The sequence below is a fragment of the Pseudopipra pipra genome, chromosome W (assembly GCF_036250125.1).
Source record: "Pseudopipra pipra isolate bDixPip1 chromosome W, bDixPip1.hap1, whole genome shotgun sequence".
NCBI classification, from domain to species: Eukaryota; Metazoa; Chordata; class Aves; order Passeriformes; family Pipridae; genus Pseudopipra; species Pseudopipra pipra.
Window position 1 is genome coordinate 20,417,863 of NC_087580.1, and position 13,697 is coordinate 20,431,559.

The 13,697-nt window shown below is 49.2% G+C and overlaps 4 protein-coding genes across 4 annotated transcripts in view; 2 read left to right on the forward strand and 2 right to left on the reverse strand.

Annotated features, from left to right (window-relative positions):
• The window catches only part of LOC135406327 (olfactory receptor 14J1-like), a 28,366-nt gene extending 25,380 nt beyond the window's left edge, over positions 1 to 2,986 (forward strand). The window contains exons 3-4 of the mRNA XM_064640738.1: positions 883 to 1,403; positions 2,927 to 2,986. Of these exons, the coding sequence (XP_064496808.1) occupies positions 883 to 1,403; positions 2,927 to 2,986 (581 nt within the window). The remainder of the gene's footprint in view (positions 1 to 882; positions 1,404 to 2,926) is intronic.
• The window catches only part of LOC135405349 (zinc finger protein 70-like), a 431,851-nt gene that overhangs the window by 363,375 nt on the left and 54,779 nt on the right, over positions 1 to 13,697 (forward strand). The gene's annotated exons all lie outside the window — the stretch shown is intronic.
• LOC135405331 (zinc finger protein 239-like) overlaps positions 1 to 13,697 on the reverse strand; it is a 169,957-nt gene that overhangs the window by 129,048 nt on the left and 27,212 nt on the right. The window lies entirely within an intron of this gene.
• LOC135405284 (zinc finger protein 239-like) overlaps positions 1 to 13,697 on the reverse strand; it is a 92,314-nt gene that overhangs the window by 49,503 nt on the left and 29,114 nt on the right. The gene's annotated exons all lie outside the window — the stretch shown is intronic.

Genomic DNA, 13,697 nt, shown 5'->3' on the forward strand with positions numbered 1-13,697 from the left:
CTCTGCTCTCCAGGGGAAAACAGGAGTGTAACTTTGAACTGTGTCTCAGAAAGGTGCCAGTGCAGGGCAGCTGGCACAGGACAGAGGGACAGAGCAGCTGCCCTCACTCTGCACTGGGCCTCAGACAATCCTCCTGCCTCACAGGCCTCTCTGTTCTCCCTGAGGGCAGCAGAATCTCTCCCTCTGCCTTCTGCCGTCCCCTTCCTGCACCCTGGCAGTGCTGTTGCTGACAAGCTGCTCTGCCTTAGAAGCAGATTCTTTGTCAAAGTTCACCCCCCAGGACTGGCCCTGCCCTCCCTGTTCCCGTGCCCTGACTGGGGGGAGCAGGGCTGACTGCCCAGTGTCCTGCAGGCCGAGGTCCTGCTGCTCACAGAGCACTTGGCCAGAAGCAATCAGGGCTCCAGTGACCACGGGGAAGGAAGGTCACCTGGACATGGTCAAGGGGGAGGTGCTGAGGAACAGGGATGGGCCTCTGAGAAAGGGCTTTGGCTTTTCCCAGAGAAGTCTGCCCTGCACAGTCACTGTCCTTTCCTCCTTGAACAGGTCCCCATGTCCAGAGGCAGCAAATGTCCAACAGCACCCAGTTCCTCCTCCTGGCATTCACAGGCAGGCAGGAACTGCAGCTCCTGCACTTCTGGCTCTTCCTGGCCATCTCCCTGGCTGCCCTCCTGGCCAACGGCCTCATCCTCAGCGCCGTAGCCTGCGACCACCACCTGCACACCCCCATGGGCTTCTTCCTGCTCAACCTCTCCCTCACAGACCTGGGCTGCATCTGCACCACTGTCCCCAAAGCCATGCACAATTCCCTCTGGGACACCACAACCATCTCCTACACGGGATGTGCTGCACAGCTCTTTTTCTTTGCCTTTTTCATTTCAACAGAGTTTTGTCTCCTCACCATCATGTGCTACGACCGCTACGTTGCCATCTGCAAACCCCTGCACTATGGGACCCTCCTGGGCAGCAGAGCTTGTGCCCACATGGCAGCAGCTGCCTGGGCCACTGGCTTTCTCAATGCTCTGCTGCACACAGCCAATACATTTTCCCTGCCCCTGTGCCAGGGCAATGCCCTGGGCCAGTTCTTCTGTGAAATCCCACACATCCTCAAGCTCTCCTGCTCACACTCAGGCTACCTCAGGGAAATTGGGCTCATTGGGGTTAGTGTCTGTTTAGCATTTGGGTGTTCTGTTTTCATTGTTTTCTCCTATGTGCAGATCTTCAGGGCTGTGCTGAGGATCCCCTCTGAGCAGGGACGGCACAAAGCCTTTTCCACGTGCCTCCCTCACCTGACCGTGGTCTCTTTGTTTATCAGCACTGTCATGTTTGCCTACCTGAAGCCCCCCTCCATCTCCTCCCCATCCCTGGATCTGGCCCTGTCAGTTCTGTACTCGGTGGTGCCTCCAGCACTGAACCCCCTCATCTACAGTCTCAGGAACCAGGAGCTCAAGAATGCTCTGAGAAAAATGATGACTGGATGCTTTTCAGGAGCAATAAAGTGCCTGTTTTCTGGTGTGTGGCATTCAAAATGGCCCAGCCTTTCTGCTCAGGTTTTTCATGGAGGTCATTGGGTTCTTCTTGCGATACATTTCTGCACAATGAAATATTATTATGTATCTGCCTTCTAATTTTGTGTCTACCCATTGAATTTGACCCAGAGATGTATAAATGATGAATTGTGCTCACTGGGTATTTAAACAAAATAAAAGACCCTGCAGTGCTTTCTTTGTCCAAGACCCTTCTTCTCAAATGTTCCTAAAGGACAGCACACTGCAGGACAGGGTGTATTTGCAAAGGGGAAGGGGACAATAATCCCAGCCCAGCAGCACTGCCAGGGAGCAGCAGTGCTTGGTCTTTGCAGAGCTGCTCTCTTGCCACTTCCACACTGTCCTCCTGAGCCCCTTTCTCGCTGTAAGGCCTGAGTGCTCTCTGAGCACAGTCCTGGGGGGTGGAAGCCCTTGGAGCACAGGCAGGGACAGGCCCTGGGAACTTTTGAAGCAGAGCTGGGCTCCCTTCCAGCATCTCCAGGATGCTGTGGGATCTTCTGAGGGCAGGGCATGGACTGGGTCACTTCTTCTGTCCCCTTGCTCCAGGGCTGCAACTCTCCTGCAGTGTCCCCATGACACTCCTGCTCTCTGCTTTCCAGGTTCCATTTTCAGATCCAGTCTTCCCCTCCTGTTCTCAGGGACATCCTGGGAGTGCTTCAGAGCTGCCATCCTGGGGCAGCTCCTGCCCAGCGTGGGCAGGCACAAGGTCTCTCCAGCTGCTCCTCTCCCCTCCCCAGTGCCACTGTTTCCTGCAGCCTCCTCATCCCTGCCCAGCACAGCCCTCCTGGCACAGTTGGATATAGCCCTTGTTCTACCCCCTCCTCAGGCACCTGCCCAACCCCCTCAGCTGCAGCCTGATGGCCACAAACCTTCAGGGCAGGGAGGCACCAGGGAAAATGCTGAGGAAACCTTTCAGCTGCACTCAAATCCAATTGGAGGGGTTGGCCTCCAGGAAGAAATCCCTTCTCATTCTCCAGAACCACCAGGACAACCTGTGTTGTGTCCTGGGCACTCCTCTGGAAGTGTGGGATATGGAAAAGGTTTTGGTGTCAGGGATATTGAGAAGGCTGGGCAGTGTCACTGGGAGACCTCTCCCAAACCCTCGGAAAGGCCAGAGCCAGCCCAGAGCTTCCTGGGGCCTTGGCAAAGGCAGACCTGGAACCAGTCTGCAAACAGGGCAGCAAGGAGGGTTGGCAGAGTTCCAGACTGCTCAGGCTCAGCAGGGAAGGGGAGAGGGCAAGTCCAGCTGCAGCCATTGCCAGGCATGGGAAGGACAAGGCAGGGATTGCAGAACCCCTGTGGGAGGGAATAGAGGGGGATGTTTTGTGCCCAGACTTCAGCAAGGCCCTTGACATGGTCTCCTGTGGTCTTCTTATGGCCAGACTGGTGAGAGCTTGACTGAAGAAGTGGAAGATGTGGTGAGTGGGAAGTTGGCTGAATGAAGAGTGTAAAGTAAAATCCATTGTACAAAGTCCTCTTGGCAGCAACTTCCTGGTGAAATCCTTCAGTGACCAGCCCTTGAACACCACTATAGAACATCTTTATTATCTCTCTGTTCAATGGGACAAAATGTATTTTCAAGTCCTTTGTGGATGATACCAAATTTCAGGAGCCCTTGAGCAACCTGTCCTGGTTTAAAGACACATATTGGGGCAGGTACTCCAATAAAATGAATTCACTCCTCTTTTATTCCCCACCAATACAGGGAGACAAAATACAAGGAGAGTATAAGTGAAAAAATAGCAATTTACTGACAAGAAATATGGCAGCAAAACCAACAATACCAACAGAACAATTCAAAGCAACAGCAGAGAGAGAAATTGCCTCCTCTCTCCCCCCCTGCCCCAACTCCCTTTTGTAAACAGATAAAAACAGGGATCAACACGTGCCTTCCTTCCCCCTTTCCCCCTGAATGAACAAAGAACAAAACCAAAACCACAGGAAAGAGGGGACAAAGCCGCATGTGGGAAACTCTCTGGTCTTAGATCAGTTGTGCTGCCCAAGAACACGCTGACTCCAGAGGTGTCCAAGCGGGGCAGAGCCGGCGACTCCGGTCCGTGCGGCGGCGGGGGGGAGGCAGCGGCTCTGCTTGATCCCATGGAGTTCTGGGGAGGCACAGTGGCCCCTTGGTTCCATGAGGGTCTGAGATGTCTCAGGGTTCCTTTTGTTCCAAAGAGCCCCCACATGTCACAGCGGCCCCTTGGTTCCATGAGATTGCACAGTGTCCCTGCATTCCTTTGGTTCCATGAGGCCCTGCAGTGTCACAGGGCCACTTGATTCCATGATGTTTCAAAGAATCAGAATGGCCCCTTGATTTAAGGCCAACTGCACATGGGGCTGCCTTAGGGGGAACGTGGCCACCCATATAAGGGAGTTGTCACCCCCCTGGACTCAGCTCTGGTGTCACCACATCTGGACTGGTCTGTCTGTGAGGTTCCCCATTGTGGAGGAATGAGGAAGAACTGGAGAGGGTCTAGAGGAGATCTGACAGGATGGAGCTTTTCTCTGTATTGGAAATAGGATGAAATCTCCACAAAGAGTAGCATGGAAGGCTGGGACTGAAGGCAAGGAAAAATAAATGTCACTCAATGGGGACCCTTGTGGTGCAAGAGGTCACCCAGAGGGAGTCAGGATCAGCCCATGGATTTGTTTTTCAGGGAACAGCCAGAGCTGGTGCAGAGCCATCAGGGAGGGTCTGGAAATGCTGCTGGGAGGGGGTGGGAAAGCAGGAGGGGTGTGTGCAGCCTGCAAGGCCAGAGCAGCAGCAGGGCCAGGGCAGGACAGCCTGCAGGAGAGATGGCCAAGGGCTCTGGCAGGGCTGCAAGGCCCAAAGGCACCCAGGCCTTTGTCCCCTTGCCTCTGGCAGCTGCCTCTGCCACTCAGGCCACCACAAGCAACTTTCCTGGCAGGTTCTGCACTTGGGTTCTGCCTCGCCCCTCCCTCAGCAGCCTGGCAGGGGTTGCCCAGTTTTGGGCCTTTGTTGTTCCTCCCCCTCCCATCCCAGTGCCCCCAAACAGCCCTGAGCCAGCCGGGAGGGACAGGATCTGCTGGGCCAGGGCCTGGGGCTCAGGCCTTGGCCTTTGTGCTCCACAAAACCAAGGCAGGCTTTGCTCAGCATTGCAGGGGCCTGCCCAGAGCCTTGGTCTGCCTGCACTCCTGGCCTCCAAGGAGCTGCTCCAAGGAGTCCCTGGGGAGGCTTTGGCAGTGCCTGCCCTCAGTGGGGCCCAGCAATGCTTCAAGGCACTTGCAGTTTGGCTTCTGACTTCTTGAGCAGCTTCTTCAATCTTCTCTCAGTACGTGAGGATGATGGACTCATCTCTAAACACACTGTGGGGCTCATTAAAAAACGGAAAAACAATTTCTTTCTCTTCCTTTAATTGTCTTCATGTCTTCAAGACATAAACAACTAATTAGAGTTGTTTTGTAGTTTAGCTAAGGAGGAAGATTTTAAAGTGGACAACACGGAAAAAATATTTTTTGATGAAAAGGAATGATTTACACAGAGTCTTTAGATGCAAGAGGGTCAGGATGCAAAGAATTTGAACCCAAAGATAAGGGGGCAAAAGTAATTATTAGCATTTAATTATTGACCTGTTAAACTGTTATCAAGGGATTCAACAACATTTGTCACAATTTTAACAGTGACTGAATTATAGATTCACAAGAACAACATTCCCACCACAGTCAATTCACACCCACACCCAGGCAGAGATGTGTGCACACATCAATAGTTGGGTGTGGAAAGGTCCCTCTCCCAAATTCTCATTATTGTCAGGGAAACACTCCCACCAATCCCTTTGTGTTTCCCACCAGACAAGGGTCCCAGCTGGAGGAGTGTTTGTGGAGGGGGATCAGAATTGTCCTGGGCATCAGCGCCGCTCTTTGGAGTGTTGCAAACTGGAGGGTTCCTGAGCTGGGAGAGGCTGGCAGAGGTGTCCCACTGAGAGGGAGGTGCTGGGGAGCTGCCAGGGCCTCCCTCAGCCCCGCTGGGTGTGGGCTCACAAGGGGACTGGCTTTAGTTATCTGCTGAAATTGTATCCTGGTGTCAGTAATGACTGGAGTTTCCAAAATATTTAGGAATTTTATCCAAACTGTTCCATTTAGGTTACGATTCAGGTAGGGAACTTTCCAAGGTTTTCAGGGCATGACTCATTATCCTGTGTTCCCCAGCTCTTATACCCATCCAAGTCAGCTGGACAGTTTATTGACAATGTGTCCTGTAACGGCGCGGTCCTTGTATAACAAGGAATAAGTCATGCTCCTCGTGGTGGTGTGGACAAAGAGGATTTATTTCAAACTTGTGCTCCCTTTTATCCTTATATACCATGTGACTTCTTCAGCCAATAGAGTTATATGTTACCGCGCATGTCCTCTTGGGCCCATTGCCCTGGCACATCCCTCGTGCCTTCAGACACGCCTCCCACATATCCCCTCTCTTAATTATATTAAGAAGTCACAAAAACAGTATGAACAAACAACAATGCAAACAACAATTTTAACAATCAGAACATTATAAAACTACTAAGCTTCGCAGCGACCCAGCACATTGCTTTACTCAGTTTCTTAACTCTAATGTAAACCTTTTTAAAACCTTCTTATATTCCTATAGGGTAGTGCAACTTGGACAATTACTTTATTAACTTGGGGCCTATCTTAACTGTGAATGAACTTATAACTTTATTAATCTGAGGGTTTTTATAACTGGGGAATTCAACTTTATTTAAGAAACAGGGTAATCTTAGCAAACTACAATTTCTTAAAAGCGACCTGTGGCTGAGGTAATGTTATTTTGTGAGGTGTTTTGTTTTCATTATTTGACCAGTCAAACAACTATTTTCACTCATTCACTCATACATACGTCGGTGGCCACCGCACACTGAACACACACACAAACACATACACACGCACATTCCAGAGATTGCTTTTCACCACGTTGGCCATTTTCTAATGTAAATTTGAAACATAACATAACTCTTTTCAAACTTCTGCGTTGCTCTGGTTCCTGCTGCTGTGGTCACATATTGAATAGGGTTTTACACACTTGGAAGAAACCTGCTTGAGTTCTTTCTTATAACTTTTAGGCATAGCTTTCTCTCCATGTCATAAATCTAGGAATCTCATCCGTTGTCCTGAAATCAAATCTTACTATGATTAGTAACTTGGGAGAAACAAACGCCTGAGGTTTGTGCTGCTTTTCAGACTTGCTTCTTTCAGCACTGCCACAACTCAAAAATTGATAACATACATAGCTTTTTACAGATGTTCTTGCAGGTTACACTGGTTCTCCCCCTTTTTGTTTAAATCTGCATGTGTTTTAATATGTGCTTTTACTGTTTTATGGATTAGTGTGAAATGCTTGTGACGTGAGAATTTTCCTATTTTATAGGAAGTAGCTGCTTAATATTAATGTTAATCCATTTTAGTGTATCAAGGTTGCTAAGCAACTAACTCATGTGTTTTACACTTTTGCATTTTGTCTAGTGGATGTAGTAGCAGTTATATTTTGTGGATGTATATCTATTTGCAGGTACATTTTCAACGTCTAATTCAAAGATGTATATCTCTGATCGCCAGGTCTCATCTGCTATTAACTCTCTAGGGTTAATGCTTTCCTGAGATGGCATGGGTGTGATTTCCTGACAGTGTGGGCATACCTTGATGATGTAGTTTATTAATTGTTATTCTGAATGGTCTCTTAGAGAATCTGTATTCTGATAGAAAATGAATGAGGCAATTGCTTGCCTTAAAACTCTGGGTATAGTGTTAAACATTGCTGCTTTACCAGCTTCTTAGTTTCTGTCAGTTATTGTCTGTGGCATGTCAGGATGTGATTTTGTGTGCATTTGTATAGAAATCATACCTTCTGTAACTCACAGGAACCAAATAGAACGCATTTCAAACAACAGGTAAGGGTTAACAATATCTCACAGAAATTAACTTTCAAAACAGGTTATCAACCTCATAGCATAATAAGCACAATCATAACATCAGAGGATTGTTTAAAATTTTCCCAAGGTAATATGAATGACAATCAGTTCCAGAACTATACAGAAGCTTAGTTCATGGCTGTAGTTTTCCTACTGTTCCGTGGCAGGATTTATTCAATCTATTGCAGCATTTGTGTTTTCTAGATGCATGTGTGAAGGCCCTGAGGCCTTTCACTGGTTCAGTTTTGCATCTGGTATGGCCTTTAAAGGTAAACTGCTGATTTCTGCCACAATCTGTGCTTAAGGAGATGAATTAAAATATTACTAAAAATTACTAAAACTTGCCAGGGCATCTGTACTGGTTTAAGAGTTAACCAGCAGGGGTTAACTCAACTCAAAGGAGAGATTATAAGTCAGAATAACAATTTATTAAAATAATACAGTAAGTACAATCATACAAACAAACAATTGGTCTTAACCCACAAAACCCAAATGTATAACCCAGTACTCTGGGGCATGAACAAAGTGGTGTTCCTTGGGCCCTGCTTGAGTCCAAAGTAAAGGGAGAGGGGAAAAAAAAACAAACAAAAAACCTGCTGGTGGGAGAGCTATTGCAGTCTGGTCAAAAGTGGTGATTGCAGTCCAGTTGAGGGTGGTGGTCTAAGTCTGGTTGAGAGCGATGAGCTGCAGTCTTCCTCTGGATCCCACGAGTGGTTGAAAATGTTCCAAGACTCCAAGATTATATATCCTCCAGTTCAGGCAGGAATGCTCAGTACTTCCCTCAGGGCAGGGAGTTCCACAAAGGGTGTGAGGACAAGAGCATCCTCCTATCTCACAGGCCTCTTAACACCTAGTTTATAGCCTGAGGAGTCAGGCTCTATGGGCAGAGGGTGCGAATAGTCTATTGACAACAGTTTCTGGGAAATGGCATGGAAGGCTATAGAATACACAGTTTTGGGTTACACCCATACCATGATGAACTGGTCTCAGCTGTCCTAACTAGGACAGCATCTTGAAATCCGGCATCCTCAGCTGTCATCCTATCCAAATTGTCTTTTCAAAGCTGGAATGTTGGTAAAGGCAGGATCTCTTCCGTCCAGTTTCTCAGTCGTGCTCTGCCTCAAATGACAAGCTTGCAAACACTTCAATAGCAATTACACAGATTTAGGTGGTATGGTATGACAGAAAGAGCTGTTTTAGAACCAACAGCGGGCTTTTCTCAGTTTGATCCCACTGAAACAAAACTGCAATGCTTCATACCTGCTGGAAACAAAAACTAGGCAGATTTGCCTTTCAGGATCTCTCCTGTTTTGTCTGCCCTTTATTACCTTGGTATAATTTTCTAAAATTTGGTTTGCCTCTGCAGCTAGCAATTTGTCAGACTTTAGGTTGGAGTTCTCCCCTAGCAACACGAAGAGAGGGTGTAGGTCCCTTATGTTTATGGTTAAAACAGGTTTTAAGCAACTGGTAACTCTCTGAGGCTTCTGCAACTCATGTAAATACAAATGTTTTTTACCTCGAGCTGTGTCAGCTGTGTGGAGCCCTTTTGCTGTGTTGTCTTGTCCATGGCAAGTCCAGAGTTGTGGTTGTTGGATTCTTCCTGAAACAACCTGAAGATCTGCACCTCGGGCAGTTTTGGTTAAAGCAGCAGAAACGATTAGCAGTTCATTTCTTGTGGCCGTGGTTATTAATGTGTCCTCTGCATAATGGTGTATGTGATGGTTTCAGTCTAGGCCTTCCTGGAAACCAGCTTGTAACCAGGAAGGAACTAGGAAGGTGACCAAGGAAGTATTCCATGCTATTCCTTTACGTAACCTAGGGTATAAATAAGGCATTGATAAGAAAGTTCGCTCTCTTCCTCTCCGGCGAGGTTCGAGAACGGTGGGTCCCTGTTTCGGTCGGGCTTATCTGGAGCCGAGGCCTACAGTGACTGTCGTTATCTGCCACGCGTGAGGGGAGAGCCAAGGACCGTGTCTGGCCATCCTGCCTGTTCGAAGGGAAGTGGTGAGATTTTTGCTAGTTTGCCTTCGGCTGGCTGTTTGACTTGTTCGGTCCTTGCCCCTTTTTGTCCTTCTCCCTTCCCCCCCCCCCCCCCCCCCCCGCCCCGGTGTGTGGTATTCTCCTTTTGTGTATCTGTCTTATATGTAAAATATATATATATATATATATATTTGCTATAACTTTGGCTGCTTGGTTTCTTTTTTTCTTTTCCCTCTCTGGGAGGCGGGTCCTTGTTGTCGAGTTTCGGGGGACTTGGCGGGAAGCCAGTTCGAAACTTGTACAGTGTATTATGGCTATCTGATACTTTATCGAGGTGTTTTGCATTCCCTGAGGAAGGGCAGCCCAGCAGTGACTTTGGATAGATTGTGCACTGTTTAAAACCATGATGGGAAAGAAAGGTTTCTGGGCACCCTCAGGGTGAAGGAGGATGGTAAGGGAATGGTTTTTTGAATCAGTTACCACTCGTGACCAATTTGCTAGAAGCCTTATAGGTAGAGGTAGTCCAATCTGCAAGACTTCTGCATGTGTTTTGACTGCGTGTTCTGCTGTTAACATCTGTAATGTTTTCCAGTTGTCACCTTTCTTTGGGGTACAGGGTACATGGTTATTTTGGGGGCTGGTTATTGGTACATTGTGGCTTGCCTGAAGTAGTTTTCTCTTTTGCACATGAAAAGAAGTACCACAAAGGATTACAGCAAGCAGGGCTGCTACAAACAGTATAATGCTTGTAGCACATCTTTTGCTTTGCTTATGGCACTTTTGGTACAACTGAGTCATTTCTCTGCTGCTAGGGTGTCTATGGAATGTTGCTATTAGGGGTTTCCAGGGGCAATCCTCCTGAGATTGATCCATTTCTCCACAACTAAAATAGCTAGCTGTGTGTCTGACTTCCTTGTGTATTCTTATCTGGGCATCTAAAGCTGCAGCTAGGGAGGCAGGTAGCTGCTTCTCAGAGTTAGCCTTTTGGTAGGGTTGTACCAGCTCAATAAAGTCACAGTTCTCCCTTGCAGGAGGGCTCTGCAAAGCTCTTGCATTTTCTCTTTCAAAAGCCAAATGCTTGCACAGCATCTCTCTGGCTTCATTGTATTCAATTTGCTTGTTTAAAGTCGACTGCAGCTGGTCCAAGCATCTTAAATTTGTATGTCTTTGTAACTCTTTAACAGGGAATAAGTAATCAATTGGATCTGCAGTGAGAATGTTTTCCATAGCTTTTAGGGCTTGCCTGGTTATCTCTTTAGGGTATTTTGATTGTGAATCTAAATTATAATTTGCTTTCCCGCCTGATTGATGTGCCGTGGTGTCTGCCTGTAGGTATTTAATATGAACAGAGCAATTTTTCTGGAAATCAGCTAACCAGACTGAATATTGGGTGTCACTGAGAACTAATTTTATCAGTTCTTTCCAGTCATATGTGGTGAAGGGATAGATGTAACTCAATGCCTCCAAATATTTAAAAATATTGGTTAAAGACAGACCAGAACCTCTTATCAAATGCCTCAGGTTCTCTGTGGCCTCATACAAGGCCTGACTCTGAGGGGGCTGGCTTTGGCTCATATCGTCTGGGCATGCCTGATTAACATTCAGGTTTTCCATTCGAATTGCCTTGTCCAGACATTGTTCCCATCTGTTAGCTGACTTCTCCCCCTGTGCCCTATTGATCCCTCCCGTTGGAACCATGTTTGGCTCTTTCTCCCCCTCTTTCTCCCCCTCTTTCTCCCCCTCTTTCTCCCCCTCCTCCAATTCATCCCATTCCTCGCCCGTAGTCCTGGCAAAACCAGTTCCCTGTGGGGGGATGGTGGGCGGTGCAGGCGGTGAGTAGGGGGCGGGATTGGTCCCTTCCTCATGTCTGTGGGTGGGGCGGGGCTGCGCCTTGTCTCGAGCGGCTGGGAGCACACGTTCTGAGTCCTTTTATAGCAGTTTGGGTTAACTGGCAGTCTTTTTTCTGCGGCTTTTTTCTTTCGGCGTAGCTGCAGGGGTCCGGCGCTGCTCCGGCGGTGTGGGCGGTTCTGCGCATGGCTGGGGGCAGCTGCGGCGTGGGGAGGCTCGGCAGGCTGTCTTGGCGATGGCAGGCCATGGGGGAGCGGCTGCAGGCGTCCGCAGTGGTGGTGGCGGCGGGACCCGCGCGGGCAGTGGCAGCGGTGGCTCCAGTGGGGGGGGTGTCCTCGGCTTGCTGCAGCGGCGGGCGGTGCCGCTCGGGTGGCGGCAGCGGCATGCTCGGGGCAGGGTCGGGGCACGGGGGCAGGCTCGGCAGATGCTGGCTCGGCGAGCGCCGCATGACCTTTAAAACGTGGCGTAGGGCCGGCGGGGCCGGTGGGCGGTCCTAGCGCCGGGCTGGCAGCAAAAAGCGGTGAAAAGAGGCAAAAAGTTCTTTTGGGGTTTCCGCGGTTTCTGAAAGGTTTTTCCTCAGCTTGGAGGGTCTACACTGTCGTCACAGACAGGCAGGGTCGGCAGAAGGTGGCGGAGAGCCTCCTCCGGTGCGCAGGACTCAGCAGGGGCTCCGATAGGGTCGCGGTGCAGTTCTGCCTTTTCCACGTGGCTTTTGAGCGCAGCGCGGGTTCGGCAGGGACAGTGGGCAAACGCGGGTGATGTTAAGGCGGCGCTGGGTTCTGTTAAGCGGCACTCCCGGCGCAGGCCCCTGCTGCGTGCTTGGCTTGGCCATTTCCCCGGTACTTCCAAACTATGGTTTTAGTAGTTGCTAGGCAACAGGCACTAGGTGCTGGGCCGGCGGTGCAGCGGCACGGACCTCTGCGCTTTCCGCTAGGCAGAAAGGCAATGCGGGGGTCATGCGGTGGGGCTGGGATGGTACGGGCAGTGGCGAAAACGCTTCTCGCACATGGTCCGGCGTAGTCGGCAGCGGGATGCAGCTTTTACCAGATGACCGAAACTCGGGGGACCAACAGACTTTTCCCTGACTATCTTAAGGTGCTCTGCGGCTCGGGTCTCCGAGCTGCAGGCACATCTCGCCCAGGGAGCAGTCTAGTCGTGCGGAATGCCTTTTAGCTAAACTCACCGCTTTTGATGTTGCGTTGGACCCTCTCCGCTCTCTCCGGTTGCCTGCTCTGGCCTCTCGGCTTCTTCTTTAACTCTTTCTTCTCTTCTTCCGTGCACTATCCTAATATTAGGAATGCTCGCTAAACTAACTGTCCATCTCTTAGGTGCCACTAAGAGCACGGATTATTGACGTCAAGGTTTTTTGTGGTCAAGACTCCCGTCTCCGAAAAATCGAGACGATCCTGGAGTCACCAGTTGATTTCCTGATTCAGGATAAATATCTCGCTTAATATAAGCTAAAAATGTCCCGTTCGTGCACCACATGTTGCGGTAAGGCCCTTGTATAACAAGGAATGATGAGCTTCTAGTGGTTGGTATAGACAAAGAGAGTTTATTTCAAACTTGCGCGCCCTTTAATCCTTACAGATCATGTGACTTTCTTAACCAACCAGTTTACTAATTCTGGGGCATGCTCCTTGGGCTCTGTACCTGGGCACATCCTTTGTGCCTTTTGGACACGCCTCCCACACCCTGGGACATGGCAGAACCTCATGGAATCAAGGGGACATTGTGACCCTGCAGCACCTCATGGAACCAAAGGGAGTCTGGGACGTGGCAGGGTCTGATGGAAACAAAGGAACCTCCTGGGGACAAAGGGACCCTGGACACTGCCAAAAGTCAGGGAGACAAGGGAACCCCAGGACACTGTGGAATCTCCTGGAATCCAGGGGCCATTGGAATACACTGGGGCCTCCTGGAACCAAAGGGAACATGGGACACTACGGAACCTCATGGAATTAAAAGGACCCCGGGACTTTGTGGAATGTCAGGGAATCAAGGGGCCAGTGTGACATCCCAGAACCTTTTGGAATCAAAGGGAACCCACGGGACATTGCGGAATCTCATGGAATCAAGGGACCATTGTGACCTTGTGGAACCTCACAGAATGCAGGGGCCATTCTGATTCTGCAGGGCCTTCTGGAGTCAAAGGGACCATTGTGACACTGGGGAACCTCATGGAATCAAGAAGCCATTGTCCCACTGCAGAGCCTTAAGGAATACGGGATCCAATCTTTGCCTCAGATTTTCTCAACAAATTAAATTTAAGGAATTACAGAACTGTGATTGAACCACTTTTGTCCAACAGGTTTTAATGATTGGCCAAATGAGAATATTTCTATAAAATGAATCATTAATTCGTACAAATGATCAGATAAAAGATCTTAATCATAAT